At 40.0% G+C, this 17,877-nt stretch overlaps 1 protein-coding gene across 1 annotated transcript in view; it reads right to left on the bottom strand.

The window, feature by feature from the left end:
* Positions 1-1,534: 1,534 nt before the first annotated feature.
* Manba (mannosidase beta) overlaps positions 1,535-17,877 on the bottom strand; it is a 97,682-nt gene continuing 81,339 nt past the window's right edge. The window contains exons 14-17 of the mRNA XM_026398121.2: positions 10,282-10,426; positions 6,538-6,680; positions 5,444-5,701; positions 1,535-2,871 (exon numbers count right to left, since the gene is read on the bottom strand). Of these exons, the coding sequence (XP_026253906.2) occupies positions 2,647-2,871; positions 5,444-5,701; positions 6,538-6,680; positions 10,282-10,426 (771 nt within the window). The 3' untranslated portion in view covers positions 1,535-2,646. The remainder of the gene's footprint in view (positions 2,872-5,443; positions 5,702-6,537; positions 6,681-10,281; positions 10,427-17,877) is intronic.

Below are 17,877 nucleotides of genomic sequence, written 5' to 3' on the forward strand. Positions count from 1 at the left end.
CTGAGGGTAAGCATATCAAATTCAACTCCAGCAAATGTGGCAACAAAAATCTATTAAAATGCTAACAGTAACTATCCACCGTGTAACATGTGAACTGTGGAAGAACAGTTTGACTATTACTATTCTCTCAAAAATACCGTAGGCACACCTCTCTCCTTTTTATAAGTAGTTGTCAGCATGTGTTTATGCCTATTTATTCTGCTTTTTACAAATTATTCTTTTATGATATATTTTTCTGAAGGAATGTATCTATATTTGCTTTATTTTCATTGCTTCATGCACTAGTTGGATTATAATGATTATTTCAAAAGGTACAATCACAATAAAAGTGCAACTTATTTTGTTCTAGACCCTATTTGTCCTCAGTACTACCTTTGACAGTCAGGGATTATTATCTACATTTTAGAGAGGAAGAAACTAAAGTCCAGAAGGTCAAATTGTTGCTCCAAATCACACAGCTAATAAGTCTCAAAACATGGATTTAAATCCAGAGAAATGTGGCTGGAAACTCTGCCCTCTCCAGGACACCAGGCGTAGGACCGTACTGAGGGCCTGCAGGGGCCAGGCCCTTCATCTAAGTTACTGTATTTATTCTCTAAAACGAAATTACAAGATATGTGTTAATATTCCCATTTTAGGACAAGAAAATTGAACATAGAGGTTAAGTAATTTGTTTAAGGTTGAAGAAGTATTAAGGGCAGATTTGCGATGTAAACTCTGGTTCATCAACTTCCAAGCCCACTTCACCGGGCCCCTGTCATAGAATCTTCGTGGTTAATGAAGAACAGTGAACAGTGTCTTCCATTCTCAGGTCCAGCCCTTGATAAGCCTGTGTGTGTGTGTGTGTGTGTGTGTGTGTGTGTGTGTGTGTAAGCACAGAGATGAGAAAACTCTTAAATACTGAAGGACAGGACTGGAATATCTGTATTTATATTCTTTTTCAAGTTACTGAAGCTAATACTTCTGTTTTAAAACCAAAACCAGCCAGGTGAGGTGGTGCACACCTGTAATTCCAGTGGCTTGGGAGGCTGAGGCAGGAGAATCACAAGTTCAAAGCCAGCCTCAGTAACTTAGGGAGGTCCTAAGCAACTCAGCAAGAGCCTGTTTCTAAATAAAAGGACAGAGGATAGGGTTCGGTGGGTAAGTGCCCCTGGGTTCAATTCCTGGTATAAAAAAATAAATAAAATAAAAATAAAATTAATCAAAATTTAAAAATAAAAAAATATTGAGTTTCAATTTTAAATCTAAGCCTTCACTATTGGTCCATTCCATAACCAATTACATGATTCTTTCCATAGAGAAATCTCTCAAACATCTTAGTTTTTAGATTCTTCAAATTCTCCCATGTATCAAGCAGAAATTAGTGTCCATCTCAATAATGGGCACAATGGAATATTTTAGAATGATTAAATAGGCCACAGATGAGCTATCAAATTGTCAGTGCAATTTATCTAACTTTTATTTTTATCATTCAAACTTACAGCAAAAGTGTAAAAGTAGTCCAAAACAATTTCACATACCCATCTATACCCAATTTAGTTACTTATTAACATTTTGCTCCAGTACTTTTATTATCAACATACTCATATTGATATGATAATGTGGCATAAAGTACTTTTATAGCAACTTATAAGTAATCAATATAAATAAACTGATTTAAACTTAAGCTAAAGGGAATACCACTTGGTGTCAGAGCCAGAAAGTCTATATTCAGTATTGTTGAATCGGAAAGCTCACTGAATTTAGCCAAACCTGAAGCCCACACACAAGCCCCATGTCACAATATCTCAAAATTTCCAGCATGAACATAGCGATGTCCATGTCAATGTGAGCTTATTTTTCAAAGGAGGATTCTTTTAAAAAATAAGTTATTAAAACTGTTTTATAACAAATCCCAAAATGAAAAAAAAAAATCCTATCCCAGAATAGGAATCAAATGCCAACAATCAACCTTCTAAACTGTTCAGCAACAATAATCAATATGGGTGCCACCAAGAAATCTCTATTGTGACATTTGACCCTCCATTTCCTCTGGAAATAATAACAAAACACTTCATCTTAATAATTCAGTATTTCTCAAGGCTACCTATGAAAGGCCTACAATTACCTCCCACACTTGGCTCAGTAGACATTACCATGGTCATGTTCTTGTGATTCCCTGAAAGGTAATCTGCTTGACACTGGTTCATTTAGTACTAAAGCTGTACGTTGAAGGGCTAAACAGTTCTGGCACAGATTCAAGAATACCTAAACCAGGTGCAGTGGCACCTGTCTATAATCCCCGTTGAGGCTAAGGCAGGAAAATGGTGAGTTCAATTTTTATTAAGAACATTTATTATTTGTATGAAAAACTAAAAAGGGCTGAGGTTATAGTTCAGTGGTAGGGCACCCTGGGTTCAACCCACAGAGCAGCAAAACAACAACAGCAAAAAAGAACACCTAGGCACAGCCTTGTCTGAGACCATCCCTGGAGGAACAGCCTTCCCTGACAGTATGCACTGTACCAATTGAGAGAGTGTCAAGACGCATGTGAACGAGCAGATGCACCTCTTGTTTCCTCAGCTTCTCTCAGGTTGTCTTCCTCTCCAGCCGGTGCTCAAGAAAGGCGTTGTTCCCAGTGTACACTGAAAATACAGCCGGATTCCTTCAGTAAATATCTGCCAGGGAGGTCACATGAAAAGACTGCTCCAATTTATACTTGGTGGTAGGTTTCCAAGGGTAAAATAATACAGTCCGTGTCTTTTTGGTCATAAAGAAACCATTGTCACTAAATCTCCCTGGGATGCTTCCTACATCCAACCAAACAAAGGGAGCAATAGCTGAGGTTTCCAGAGCAAACACAAAGACGTCATCTTGCTGAGAGATGCTGGCCTGGAAAAAAGAAAGAAAAATGAAGTGAAGGTTGAATGAAGAACTACATAGCCCATGGCAATGTCTACCAGGACTTTAACGAGGGCCTGGTAGGGAGCACGTTGCCAGTGCTTTCGTTTTGCCACTGTTAAAGTCATATATTCCATGCATGGCTTCAGATGCTTGAACATCACTTGGAAAATGACTTAAGTCTGTGGAACATTACCAAGTTGTAATCTCACACCGAGGAAACAGGCAGACTCCTCTGGTGAAGGAGACTATTTCAAAATAGGCCCAAAGTTTTATATATTTTATAATTTTTCTCAGAGGAGCATCAAGGAGGGAACATTTTGGCATAGGGTTGGCTATTTTTAATGACCACATGTAATTTTAATAGATGGGGATCTAGCTAGAGAGTGCGGCCATGGAGTGTACATTAGAGCCTTCTGAAAAGGGCCCACGTTCTAGAAGCTAATCGGCCAAGCCACTGCAAAACGTCTACCATTCTCTGTCTTTTTAGTAAAGTCACATTATTAGCATGTGCAAATTCTATACAATTTCAGCAGACAGAGTGAGAGAGAGAATCCTCTAGACCCATTCCATTTAATTAGCCGACTGAGCATAAGCCCCAGAGAGAGGTTGAGCCCCTCCCCAGAGGCCACAGGCTTGTGAGCCTTTCTCAGAAGAGCAAAGAATCAAATGTGACCTGGTCTTTAAAGCTGTGCATTTGTCACAGAACACGGCTCCTCAACATGCATGCACACTACACTGTAAAGTCTTTATTATATGTGTGGGGCATAAAGAATTTCAAAAGACAATTTTTACTGTACATCGTTCAGCTTCATGGACTTGCATGATTATCGTTCAAGTTATAAACAAGAAAACCAACATTGATAGAAGCAGTAAAAGACCTGAATAAAGTGCATGAGGGAACTCTAGGAGGCTCTGAGACTCAGGCTGGAGGTTAGATGCCAAGTTGTACCTGGTGAAGATCCTAAAGCAGCCACACACTCACTCAGAGGGGGCCAGGGAAGCCTTAGCTACTGCTGCTCAAAGCCAAGGTCACAACAGACCCAACACAGCACCTCGCTCACTCTTGCTGACTTCTTCTAATAGGAAATCTCACCTCTGGGCCTCTGACTGCAGAACCAGAGGCTCAAGCTTGTACCCTGGCTTCAGAAAGACCAGGAGAACAAGGACCTATAGTAAGCCTGAATAAATGTTAACTAATATTATTACTATTGTTGTTATCTCTTTAGGATGGACAAGTCTCACTGAAATGCAAGTCAGGAAAAACAAATAAGGAAGCCCTATCTCTCTTGTACCATCAATGAATTCTACGAAATAAAGGCCTTAGCTAAAAGAGAAAAGTTTTTGTTTTTGGAGTCATAAGTTTAGAAACGACAAATTTGTTCAGTATTTTTTTTTCTTTGCTAGATGAAATGATATGTAAGCTATGTCACTTATTTTTCTTTTTTTCTTTTTGTACTGGGAATTGAACCCAGGAATATTTTACCATTGAGCTACATCCCCATCCCTCACTCTCCCACTGTTTTGAGACAGGGTTTCACTACATTGCTAAATCTGGCCTCCACCTTTCAATCCTCCTGCCTCAGCCTCCCAACTGTTTGGGATTACAGGCATGTACCACCATGCCTGGCTATGTCATTTCTTTCGTGTCTGTCTATTCTATCTCAGTTGTTACAGATAACTTAGATTTCATTATGGAAAATTTCACTATAAATCCAAAAAGAACCTATGTTTTCAATTGTCAGGGCTCTTTCAATAAAACATAGGACTAGGTGTTTTTATATCACTATTTCTAAAGTCAATTTTAAAAATCTTTCTCAATAAATGAAAAGCATAAAACAAACTTAAAAGTTGTTAAAAATAAAGAATCAGCTTTCTAGAAAGATTCTGTCTGTTACTATATGTAGGAAGAAAAGATGGAAAGGTTTTCAATCAATTAGACAGAGTCCAAATTCTCTAGCTGCACAAATTTTGTAACAACACAACCTAATCATTCTATTTTTTTTTCCCCTGGAAATTACAAAGTGATTTAGTGATTAAACTGCTTTGAAGCAATAAACAAAAGAAAGAGGAGTGATTAATAGATTGTACTTAAAAAGTCAAAATTTGGAGTGCGCCAACTGGGCTCTAAGCTTTTGTAGGCTTAGGACCTTGAGCTTGTTGTCTAAGTTCTCTAAACAGGTTTTCTTACTCATAAAACACAAAAGATCACACCTCAGGGTTGCTGTGAAAGTTAAGAGGTTTATCATGCAACAAAGTACCTAGAACAGAGCCTGGAACCTAGTGAAAGTTAATCAGTGAGGATGGACAAAGCCTCCTCTCCCACCACTGTGCCAGCCTCACTAGGGAAGGATGAGGAGCCAGCACAAGCAACAGAAACTGAAAACTCTTGACAAATCCTGAATTAGAAATAAAGAAACTCATTTGGTCTTTGCTTCCGGTGGGAAGGAGTCCATCTTCCCCAGGCCTCAGGTCAACTCACTACCAAGAAGGAAACTGGCAAGTTGCAGGATGCAATGTGCTGGCACAAGAACAGGGCGCTCCGCAAAGCCGTCATGCTTACTGTGATCTGGGGCTTGAGGAGCCCCTGGGCATTCTTCAGAGAGGACAGGAAGTGATAGTTGGTGGGGCTAACGCGTTTACGGTCAGTTGAAAGGTAAAAGGAAACCACACAGTTTTGGCGGGTACAGTTCCCACATGTCTTCAGCAATGTATTCACTGGTTGCTCATAGATGGACACAGCCTGCCCGGCTTTGAGGACAAAAGGTTTAGTCACAGTGAAGTACAAAGGTGTCAGGGAATTCCATGCATGGATTCTCACCTGGGGAGAAATAAAACAATAAAAACATTCTTGGTTTTTATGTTTTTCAAGAATAATCCTGGTACTCATAGCTGACAGTCAGAAGAACAGAACTGGTTGAGACACCATGAGACCTGAATGTCAATCGCAGACGCATTAAGTTATGTGACCATGTCATTCAACTTGCCAGTAGATAAAATGGAAATAATAACAGCTCTAACTTCACAGGTTGGTGTGAGAATTTAAAAAATAATCCCTGAAAGGGTACTACCTGGCACACTGCAAGGATTCTATGAATATGACCTACTTCCAGTGTCCTCCAAGCTGTAGCCACCAGAGACATGGAGCTTCTACCCCTGTCTTAAAAACAAGGTTGTTGTTGTTTCCCCTACATACTCATTCTGGATAGTTTTACTGACTTCAATTTTTAACATACCATTTTAAACTATTTTTGCAAAATCTGGACTACTTCCTGCTCCTCATAATTATAAATAATCTTACATTTATGTGGCACTTGACACTTACATAACCTGCTTTCATCTATCTCCTTTATCCACCGTTCATGGAAATCCTTAAAAGAGGTAGGCTGGTATCATTTTACAGAGGACTCATCAAGATGTTCAGGGTTTTGCTCAAAGTCATGTAATAAAAATGGCAGGTTTAGCCTGAATAACAGACTATATTTCTGATTCCAAGTGCAACCCATTTTCTGCTACAGGCACTAAGAATATTTTGATACAATTAATTCTCTCTTTTTTTGGTCCCAACAGCAATATAACCAAACAACTAAAGAAATAATCATCTGAAAGTCCTCCTTTATCTTAGAGAAGAAAAAAAAAAAAATCCAAGTGACTTACGGTGAGCTGCACTTTAGAGTCTGAGTGAAGGTCCGACACACCATAGACATAAAATATACCTTGATCCTCAAAGCCTATTGGCAACAGTGGAGCAAAGAAATTTCGAGCAAAGTAATGCAGCATTTTCCACTTTCCTCCATACTCTGAAAATAATCAAGAGAGTTAGGGGAAGGCAGGGTCAAGCGTTCAGTGTCCTTGTGCACATGGTCCAGTTGTGTGTGGCTCATCAGGATTTTCTGGAATGAGCATGTGAGGGAGTTGACCACAGAGGGAACCCCAGTTTGTTAAAGTCTCTGATCAGGCATTTTGGATACCACCCTCACAACATCTGAGTGAGGCAGGCAATAATAACTCACTTTCCGAAGGAGGAAACAGAGGCTTGGGAGTGAACTCAAACATGCTAGAGGTGGTGTTTTGAGCCAGGCCTGGTTCCTAGACAACATGTACAGGTAACTCTGCTTCAGGAGCTCAATTTTCCTTTTTATCACAAACACATAAAGGAGAAGGTCGCCTTGGCAGTGAACACCTGTTGCAAATATTCATTTATAAGAATTACTTAGAACTCAAAGTCTCCTTTTTCCATAGGCACAAAAACCTCTGAGCAAACCAAACTAAGCACTGTGCGAATGTGGTGTCAAGGTCAGACTGGATGAAAACATCCAGACCAATGGCAATTAATAGCAGTTCCTCAAATGCAATCAGAAACTGTCTAGAATCTGTAAAATTCTTTGTCTCTTTGGCAGGTCTTGTATATTAAATCCCAAAACCTAAGCTTTTAACATCTTCCTTTCTCAACATTTGACATTTCAGAATGAAGACCCTTCCCCACAAAACATTACATTACCAAATTTCAGAGACAGGGAGAAAAAGAGGAAGAAGAAGGGTGAAGGAGTCTTTCTCAATGATCTAAAAATATAAAACAAATTTAAATTTTGCTAAAAACAGAGAATGAGACTTTCTATAAAAATATCGTCAGTTAGTATGTGTAGGGAGAAAAGAATGGGGAGGTTTTTTTAATCAGCTAGACAGGTACCAAAAATTTTCCAGTTGCACAATTTTTGTAAGAACAAATCCTAATCATCCTATTTTTTCTTGGCAATTATAAAGAGATTTCATGATTAAGCTGCTTTGAAGCAATAAATCAAAGGGAATAGAGTGATTAATAGACTATACTTAAAAAATCAAAATTGGAATATTTCAACCAGGATCCAATGCTCCCTAGCTCAGAGCCTTGAGCTGGTTGCTTAACCTCTTTAAACTGATTTTCTCACTTTTAAAACACAGATGAAAACACTTCAGGGTTGCTGCTAAAGTAAGAGTAAAGACCATAAAACACAGCCTGGAACGTAGCACAATCACCAGGGAAGAAACACCCGGATACATAGTGCAAACTGTTGAGGTAGAAGAATAACAGAACCAGTTTCTTTGGAGTTTTGCAAAATTTCATTCTCTATAACCCCGAATGTTAGTACTTTCGCATAGCAACAACTGGTGGGAAGACATGCGAGGTAGAGAAGTTTTCCTATCAGATCTACAAAATGAACAAGAGTCAGGTGTGGTGGTGCATGCCTGTAATCCTAGCAGCTCAAGAAGCTGAGGCAGGAGGATCTCAAATTCAAAGCTATACTCTCTCTAGGCCCTAAGCAACCTAGAGAGACCATGTCTCAAAAAAACAAAAGGGCTGGGGATGTGGCTCAGTGGTTAAGTACCTCTGGGTTCAATCCTTAGTACCAAAAATAAATAAAATAAAATGAACAAGAACTCACATTTGAAAAGTCCTCTCCTTTGTAAAAGATGGCTCCTGAGGTAACTATACACTCTGATGTGTGATATCCATGGCAGGGGAAAGACTGTAAATGGGTAGTTCCAGAGGTCAAGGCCACAAACAGAATACACTCAGGAGAACAGGAATTCAAGCAACAGGTCTCACTGATATACACTCCATGTTACTAATCAGTATTAAAGTTTGGCTAACAGCCTAAATATGTCATGTGATATCTGGCTTTGCCATTAGCTCTATGACTTTTCAAATTTATGAATGAAGCAAAAATGCCCATGTGGATTTTTTTTATTTGCAAAATTGTAACTCTAAATTAGACTAATTTTTAAATAAATATATTCAAACCTACAGATTCTAAGCCACTATGGAGCCCTTTAGAGTATCACCATTTCAGGCAATAAGAGATGACCCCAAACCCCCAGTTGCGCTCACTATGAGCAGGGGCTTTATTGAGCCAATTCAATAGAATTAAACAGAAGCCAAGAGACTGCCCAGAGCAGGAGCAGATATAGCAAACACAGTCACAGCCTCTCTCTGGTACAGGTGGAGCATCCCTAAACTCAAAATTCAAACTCCCAAATTTTCCAAAACCTAAAACTTTTTGAGCTCCAGCATGACACCACAAGAGGAAAATTCCAAACGAACAAAACATACACACAAAATCAGAAATACTTCTGGTCCCAATCATTTCAGATACTTAAACTGTACTTGTTTTCTCTAATAAGTATAAGGAGCCCTTCCATGCGGGAAGGGTCCTGCTGGAATTTAGAAAACAGCCAAATTCTTACTCTGCCCTTATGCCCTTGTACTTGGAGCTACCTACCCTTCCTGAAGACTCATACAAATAATCCACATGCAGCCATTTAAAGCAAGATTTCCAAAGGCTGCACTCTCCTGTTTCTTGAACCAACTCAGCTTTAGAAGCTCACAGCCCCTTCCACAGATAGCAAGCAGGGTCAGCATCCAAGTGTCTCGGAACAATATCTTTTTGTCCACCTTTCTAGCATCTCAGCCATTCCCTCACAGTCTATGCAATTCATACTCAATACTCTTTTATGTGGTTAGGGCTGATAAAAAGAGTTCAGTCACAGAAACATGATCAAAAATCCAATTCCCTGTAGGAGTTATCCATTTGGCACTAATAAAAGCATTTGGAATGAACCCTTTTGGATTTGCATCCATAACCAGTTTAAGACCCTCCCCCAGCCAAATGGCCTTTTTATTCTATGGCCTTGCCTCAATTTTGACCCAAACAACTGTTTATATTACAAACTAAACTTTGCTTCAAATCACCTCTAGTAAAGGCCAAAGATATATTATTTCTCCTTAATTTTTTAATGTACCAAAATAGATGGGATCATCCAAACTTCACGTTCCATGCCAGTCTTCTCACCTTTGACTAACTGAACTGGTTCAGCTAGTATTTTACTACCTTCTCCCCCCAAAAATAAACAAGGTAAAATGAAGATGATTTTATGAATTTAAAGCACAGTCAGAGAAATGGGCACATTAATGCTCAAGGAGGCCAATTTTTCCATGTGGTTGAATTCTCTCACATAGCACAAGGGACACTTAAATTCAGAAGGGATGCTTAAGTTCATGCCTCTTTGGCCCTGGAATGTCCTCTTAAATAAACTCAAAATTCTATGCAATATAATTGTAAGACACAGGACTGAGGTCTTTGCATATTCCTTATTAGCTTGCTATTGTGACTTCCCATCCCTTACCAGCCTGCTATTGTGACTTTTCACAAAACACAACTCATGAACTACCTCTAGGGCTCTTGGAGAGACAGATCATTAGATGAGTGGGGTGGCTGTAGTCCACAGCCTGGTGGAGAACAGCCTCCCTTGGCCTCACTTCTGCTTGGGTTAATCTGATCCCTCAGGCTCTGAGCTTTCTAATTCCCTCTCCCCGCAGGTATTGCTTTCGCTCTCACCCACAAAGAACACTGAAACACTTACCTAGAGAAGACCAGGAAGGAGCCTGCCAGATGTCATTCAACTGCCAATATAGTGCCCCCATGGTGTGGCCTTCTCCATTTACTATCTCACTGCGACTGCGGCGATAGAATTCAGTTTCTGTTTTGACACACTGGGCCTGCATCACCTGATTCAGGGGGAGAGGAGTCACACAAGTGTTATTGTTTGATATAGACTATCTAGATCTGAGAAAATTACAGGTTTGGGGGTATTATGTTTTGCTTTTTAAACAAATTGGATTAGGAATACCGTTATTATACTGGTCCTGGAACTAGTCTCTTAGCCCAAGAGAAACTGGTCCTATAACAGTGGGTTTATCTGGGAGGCTTAGTGTTTGATTTATTATAACAATGCATGACAGAGGAAATAGAATGGTGGGAAGCTCTTTGGCTAATGACAGTGTAGGAAATGAAGAAATCAAACACCATTATTGCACAGCAAATGCTATATGTAGTCAAACAGCAGGTATTCATACATTCTTAGCTATTAAAAAAAACTTTCACTGGAAAAAAACATATGAATTATGGGTTGGATATTATCCAAACTTTAACCCCTTTTTCTAGTTCAAACAATTGTTTTTACATCAAGATTTTGATGATGTAAGATTCTTACAAATGCAGTTGCTTCATGATAGCAGAGCAAATGGCAAATTTCAGCAATGAGACAAGTGGGCTTAGCTCTTGTTTAAGAGGCACTGAAGACTTTCATGGAGGATCCTTACTTACTGCAAATTGAAAAATGCCAGTCTCCTTTATTGCTATCACTAACACTGTATATCACATGCTTGGAGTTATACTCAAGATTGAGACTCATGAATGGGTCACCAGAGAGAACTTGGAGAGATGGTCAGAACTTTGAAGTTTTCAGTCAGAGAACAGGATGATCTTGTAGGACCTGGATTTGTACCCAGGATGACAAAAAGGATGCATATACAATCATCAGAAGACTAAACTCAGATGCCTTCCAACAGAACACCAAAAAAAAAAAAAAAAAAAAAAAAAAACTCAGATCAAGGTACAACCTTTGGATAGAAGTAAGCTAGCTAGTAAGGAATTGTGGATAAGGTAACTTACTTACATAATTCAGAGCCATAAAACTCCAGAAGATTGAAGCAAGAAGTTTAGTCATGGTTATTTGATAAGTAGATTTTTAAAAAATATCTTTTAGTTGTCAAAGGACCTTTATTTTATTTATTTATAGGACCTTTATTTTATTTATTTATATGCAGTGCTGAGAATCGAACCCAGTGCCTCACACGTGCTAGGCAAGCACTCTGCCACTGAGCCACAACCCCAGCCCTTGATAAGTGTTTAAAAGTAAGTACCTACAATATGTATTATATTGCTGCTAATGGTAAGCCCTTTTCAAGCTAAAAAAGAAAAGAAAGAAAAGGCCATAGCCCAGCCTCATGGAACTTACTGGCCTGTGTAGAAGACAGGCCTTAATCAAAGAATAACACAAAAAACTTAAACATTAAACAGTCCTGAGTGCTGAGGAGGAGAGGTGCATAGTGTTATGTGCTCACACAGTAGGGTTAAAAAAAAAAGGCCTAATTGAGGGGTGAGGAATAGCCTTAAAGAATGGAAAGGGACAGAACCTTCAGCCAGAGAAGGCAATGCATGGTGGGAGATAAGAATGCACAGGCTGTCAGCCAAGAACTGAAGGAGGACTAAGGGGAAAACGGAAGAGGCTGGTGAGAATTGTGGAAGGCCATGGAAAGCAGGAGAAAAGTATTGGGACACCCTAAAAGCAATGCTATGTCATTAAAAACCTTTAGGTTAAAAGGTCATCTAACTGATTTTCATTTCCAAAAGATGACTCACACCACTGAGTGGAGAAAGGACTGTAAATGGGCTAGAGTGGATTTAGGGAGAACATTTAGAAAGCTATTTATTCCAGGCTTCCAGGAAAGGGATGAGGTTAGCTATGAGCAGATAAGGAAATGCCCTTGTTCATTGAGAGACCAGACACTGGAACCACAGCACTGATGGCTACAAAGCATGCTGTAAGGAAAATAAGAATCTCACAAAGCAAGCAACACTGGTGCCACCTCAGAATGCCCACAGGATATAGTCTGAATATGCAAGTCTAAAAATAAGTCAGAGGGGATGAAACAGAAAATAGGCCTAAGAATTTTTCTCTGCCAATCAAGTTACTCCACAATTACACTCAGGATCTCTAGCCATTAAGTTCCTTGTAAAAATACCAATCTTGTCTGAACTAAAGCAAAAGATAGAGAGAGTGAGAGAGAGAGAGAGAAATTTATCTACTTCAAAGCCTAGCTAGCTAGGCACAGGGAAATCAAATCCCTTGAGCAAGTATCCATGTTTGTTGAGTTACTGTACCAAAGCAGTGTTATAGAGCAACTTCTAGAAAATTCAATGAAGATGAAGCGGTTCAAAATGAAATGTCAGTAAATATAATCAGGATGCTGCACTGAGCATCAGTCCATTCCCACCATATATTTTACCCTATCACTAACTAACTGAGCTGGTGACCTATGCTGGGTTCACAAAATCTGACTACATCAATAACATAAAAAAAAGAAGAAAGGACGCAAGGACACAGAAATACCTTTTCGAAATCCAGGATGGCTCTTGACCTTAGGGGTTTGTTGGAAACAGAGAGAGCCACTGAATTCTTTATTCTTATATAATGGGGGACACACAAAGGGAGGTTCGATGGAATGTCCTTTCCAAATGAGGCAAAGGGTCAGGTTTCAGGGGGTTGAGTCTAGCTTCATGATGTCTTGCAGTCAGCAGATTGATTAATACCTTGGCAAGTCAGACCCATCTCAGGTGCTATGTGAGAAGACAGGCAGAGTGAGAGGAAAGTGTACATGGCCCAAAGAGCATGCAACCAGGCCAGTCCTCTCACATACTCAAATGCTCATAGCTCCCACACACAACCCCCATGGCTGACCTGCGACATTACCCCACATCAGCATGGGAAGTAATGTTTATTTTTGTTTTCATGATTCAGTACAATCTGAACTCATTTAAATCACTCTGAGCCTCCAAATAACGTCACCATCAACCAAAATAAAGGTAGTCCACAGGCACAAAATCAGCCAGCACCCCTGCCCAATGCACCACACACACCCTAGCCCCTGAATGACACAGTCTGTTTCTTATCCCGAAGCTCCTGAAAAAAGCAGCCATTACTTTATGGATCGTGTGTGGAGGAATCATTAGAGAAGAGGAGCGGAAGTCCTTATTATACTGGTGAGTAACCAAAAGGGGAAAAAGGATTTGGGTCATCACACACTGCAGAAGCTGCTGGCCAAGCCCTAGAGGCTTCACACAGAAAATGAATGGTACCATCATAACACCCCACTCTCAATTCCAGAACGGTGAGGACCCAAGGCGTCCCCAAGGGCTGGACCATTCCTGATGTACCAAAAAGGAAAGAGAACCTGCAATGCTTGGATAATACCCTTCAGGGACTTGGTTCAACCTTGATTTACAAGTTACAGTACCAAAGAGGGGGATCATTCAAGGAGGTTGGGACAGGAGTTACTTTCCTTAGATTCAGATTTACAAAGTAAAGTGAAAAGGAGAAAAGAAAAGCAGAATTCTGATATGGCAATAAAATATCAACGTGCACAGGTGTGAGTCATTAAGCCATCCAGTTCAGGCAAAAGTCAAAACTTCCAGGACAAAGCGATAACTTATCAGGAATCTAGCTCATGCTTAGTTGGACCTAAACCAAAAGACAAGGAGATATTTTCCTGATAGACTTGGTAATGGTAGCTTATATTTTCTATTTCTTCGTGGTAAATTTAATGTTTTTTTTTTTGTTTTGGACAGGAAAAATATGATAAGAACCAAATTATTTATCTGGGTCTAAATTCATTTCCAATCTTTGTTATATATTATAGTTCACATACACTTAATTATACTGCTCACTTAATTTTGACACATGTTCATTTCCAAGCTCTGGCACTTTATGTTTTGAATGGCTATGTAGTTATATCATAGTCTGATCCATCATCCTTCCAATATTAGGAATTAGGAAAACCAGTTTCCTGTTTTTTCCTTTAAATATAAGGGCTAAAAACATTTAGTGTTCATATTAATTTTCCCCTTCTTGTATTGTCTCTTTGAATGATAATAAGGCAAAATCTAACATTCTTGTTCTATATTGTATATTATATTTCAGACAAGATGCTGCCATTGATTGGCAGTGACCAGGCTAAACTTAGCTCTCAACAGGTATTAATTGGCCCACATGGTGTGTTTTGTTTCTTGTTGTTGGTGGTGGTGTTTATTAATAGTCTTAAATCAGGGCCAGTGCACCCCATTTTGCCACAATCCTCAGTAATCATATATTCATCCATTTAAATTATCTGCCAGCTACTAGAAACATTTGAGTCATATTGATTTTCATAACTAATTGCAAATTACAAATATTTATTTCTGTTCATCCATCCTAACATTAATCTTCTCAACTGTAATTTACCTTTCCTGGCTTCATCGGTAAATATAATTAATCCCTTAGAATTTTCAAATTAAAAAAAATTTTAAGTGCATGCAGGACTCCTAACCCTTGCTAGCAATGAAAGGGAAGTTTCACTGCTAGTGTCCCCTAATAGCCTATTATGCCTGAATCCAGCTCGAAGGAGGATAACCAAGGCTCTTGAGGACCTCAAGCTCTCGCATAGTGTGGCACACTTCTCTTACAGACGGTAACATGCCAAAAACATGGATCTCAGTCTATCCAAACCAGTTAGTAACAGTGAGGGATAATGAATGGCACACGCTGCTATGGTGTGGGTAAAGGTCCCTGTGTTAAATGTTTGAACCCAAGCTTATCGCTATTGGGAAATGGCGGAAACTTTGAGAGGTGGGGCCTCATTGGAGAATTTGAGGTCACTGGCCTCTTTGATCTAGCAGGAATGACCCAGGATTTGGGGTCTTATTCAGGAATTGTGGGTAGGCACTCAGAATGGGGTGTCTTGATGGTGCCATTCATTGCCTGTGTAGGGCCTGGCAAAGGGGATTGTGGAACCCTAACCTCTTTCTCTTCTTCACTTCCTGGCTTACATAAAGTAGTTTTGCTCTGCCATATGCTTCTGCCATGATGTGCTGCAACATGTCCCAAGCAATAAGACCAAATGATCATATACTGAAACCTCCAAAACTTTGAGACAAAATAAACTTTTATCTTCTGAAGGTGATTATTCTTAGGTATTGCCCAAAACAACGAGGCCAAAAATCATGGACTGAAACCTCTGAAACCATGAGCCAAAATAAGCTTTTCTTTTAAAAGCTGGTTATCTTGGGCTGGGGATGTGGCTCAAGTGGTAGCGCGCTCACCTGGCATGCGTGCGGCCCGGGTTCGATCCTCAGTACCACATACCAACAAAGATGTTGTGTCCGCCAAGAACTAAAAAATAAATATTAAAAAAAAATTCTCTCTCTCTCTCTCTCTCTCTCTCTCTCTCCTCTCTCACTCTCTCTTTAAAAAAAAAAGCTGGTTATCTCAGATTATTCAATATTGGGATGGAAAGTTGACTGAACAGAAAATTGGTACTGAGAAGCGAGGCAGCCATTGCTACACCTGAGATGTTGTAGAAAGGCCTTTGGAATTGGTTTGCAGGATGAATTTGGAAAACTTTGGAGGAATAGGCAAGAAAAATGCTATAAGCAAACTTAACAGTGTTCTTTTAGGGGTTCAGGAGCCCAGAATGCTGATAGGAATATGGACAGTAAAGACTATACTAATGATGTTTCTGGGGAAAGTAAGAATTCTATTGGGAATTGGACTAAAGGCCACACTTGTTACACCAGGGCAAAAAAATTCAATGTATTTTGCCCATGGCCTGAAACTTTGTGGGAGGCTGATCTTGTAGGTAACAGACTTGTGTGTCTGGCAGAGAAAATTTCAAAGCAGCAAACCACTCAGGCTGTGGCCTGGGTATTGCTGGCTGCTTCTGGCAAGACTTCCACTGAAAAACAAAGAGAAACAAGTAACAGAAGAGAAAAATTTTGAAAAAAAATTGAAGGTTGGCCAGAAAAGAAGCACATGTAATGTTTCAGCCAAGGAAAATACAGCTAGTAAGCCAAGTTCTCTGCATGGGGAAAGATGCCTTAAGGGCATCTCAGGAATTGGCAAGGGCCCACCCATCGCCAGTTCACAGATGTAGAAGAGAAATCCAGTTCAAAGGCTTTCCAAGTGTGAGTCTTTTGAAAAGAGGATCCTAGGGTGCCCTGCTCATACAAGTCTGCCTGGGCTGGCAAGGCACTCAGAGACTGCTCAGCCATGGTGCAAGCAGACCTAAGTATGCCTTGTGTCAGCAGAAAGCCTTAGCATCTTCCATGCTATGCTGATTTTCCATGTTATGCTCACTCAGAAGGTCATGGGGGCTTCCACTGAGACTTCATAGGAAAGCCCAGGAGGCCCAGGCAGTGTGTTGCTCGGTCAGAGTCCCTGCATGCAGCCCCCAACAGGATGATGGAGCTGTGAGAGTAAAGCCAAACTTGCAATGAAAACTCTAGAAAGTCAGAGTTGCCAGAAATATTGAACCACTACAAAGAGAAGCTGCAGAAAGTATGCAAAGCCTTCCCATGTGGACTGCCACTAGCAAGGCTGTAAGGTAAAGCTGCCCAAGCCCTCAGGAGTCCACATCCCACCATAGAGTGCCCCAGATGTTGGACATGGAGCTTTAGGATTTAGTACCCTATGGATATGGGTCTTGCTTTGCTGATCTCTCCTTGCTGTTTTCCTGCTTCTCCCTTTGGGAATACAAATGTTTATTCTGTGCCACTGTACCTTGGAAGTATATAACTTTTTTTTTTTAAATAAGAGTTTGCAGCTAAGTTTGTCTTGATTCTCAGGAGATTTTTGGACTGAGACTTTTGAGCAATGCTAGAATAGTTAAGACTTTAAGACTCTTGGAGGTGCATTTTGCATTGAGAAAGGGACATGAACCTTTGGGGCTTAGGGGTAGAATGCTATGGGTTCAGTGTCTCCCCGTGTTAAAGGCTTGGTCCCAGTTTGGCACTATTGGGAGGTGATGGAAACTTCCACTGAGAGGTCTTTGGGTCACTGCAGGGGTCTACCTCCAAAGGGGATTTTGGACACCAGACTCTTCTTCTCTCTTTCATTTCTGGGCCATGAGGTGGGTAGTTGTGTTCTGCCGCGCACTCCCGCCATGATGTGCCGACACAGGCCCAAAGCAATGGGGCTAACTCCTCATGGATTGAAGCTAAAACTGTAAACTAAAATACACTTTTTCCTCTTATAAGTTGGCTATTTCAGGTATTGTTATGGTGAAAAAATGCTGACTAATATGTGCATTTTTTTTCCATAAAAAATCAGAGGCTATTTCCCCTGTACATCTTAAAGGAATGTTATATAATCAGAGTTCTCTGGAAAATCTCAGAAATGCCCCCTTCCCTTTAAAAAAAAAATGTACCTATATTTATATACCCATGCATTCTTTCCTAAAGATGGCAATCTTTACATATAAGAAGACAAATGCTTAGTCATTTCCTAGGTTACTCAGTCCCACTGTCAGCAGACAAATCTTATTTTAGTTTTTAAAATATGCCTACTTTCAGCAGCTTGCTTGAT

This window comes from Urocitellus parryii, chromosome 10 (genome assembly GCF_045843805.1).
Source record: "Urocitellus parryii isolate mUroPar1 chromosome 10, mUroPar1.hap1, whole genome shotgun sequence".
NCBI classification, from domain to species: Eukaryota; Metazoa; Chordata; class Mammalia; order Rodentia; family Sciuridae; genus Urocitellus; species Urocitellus parryii.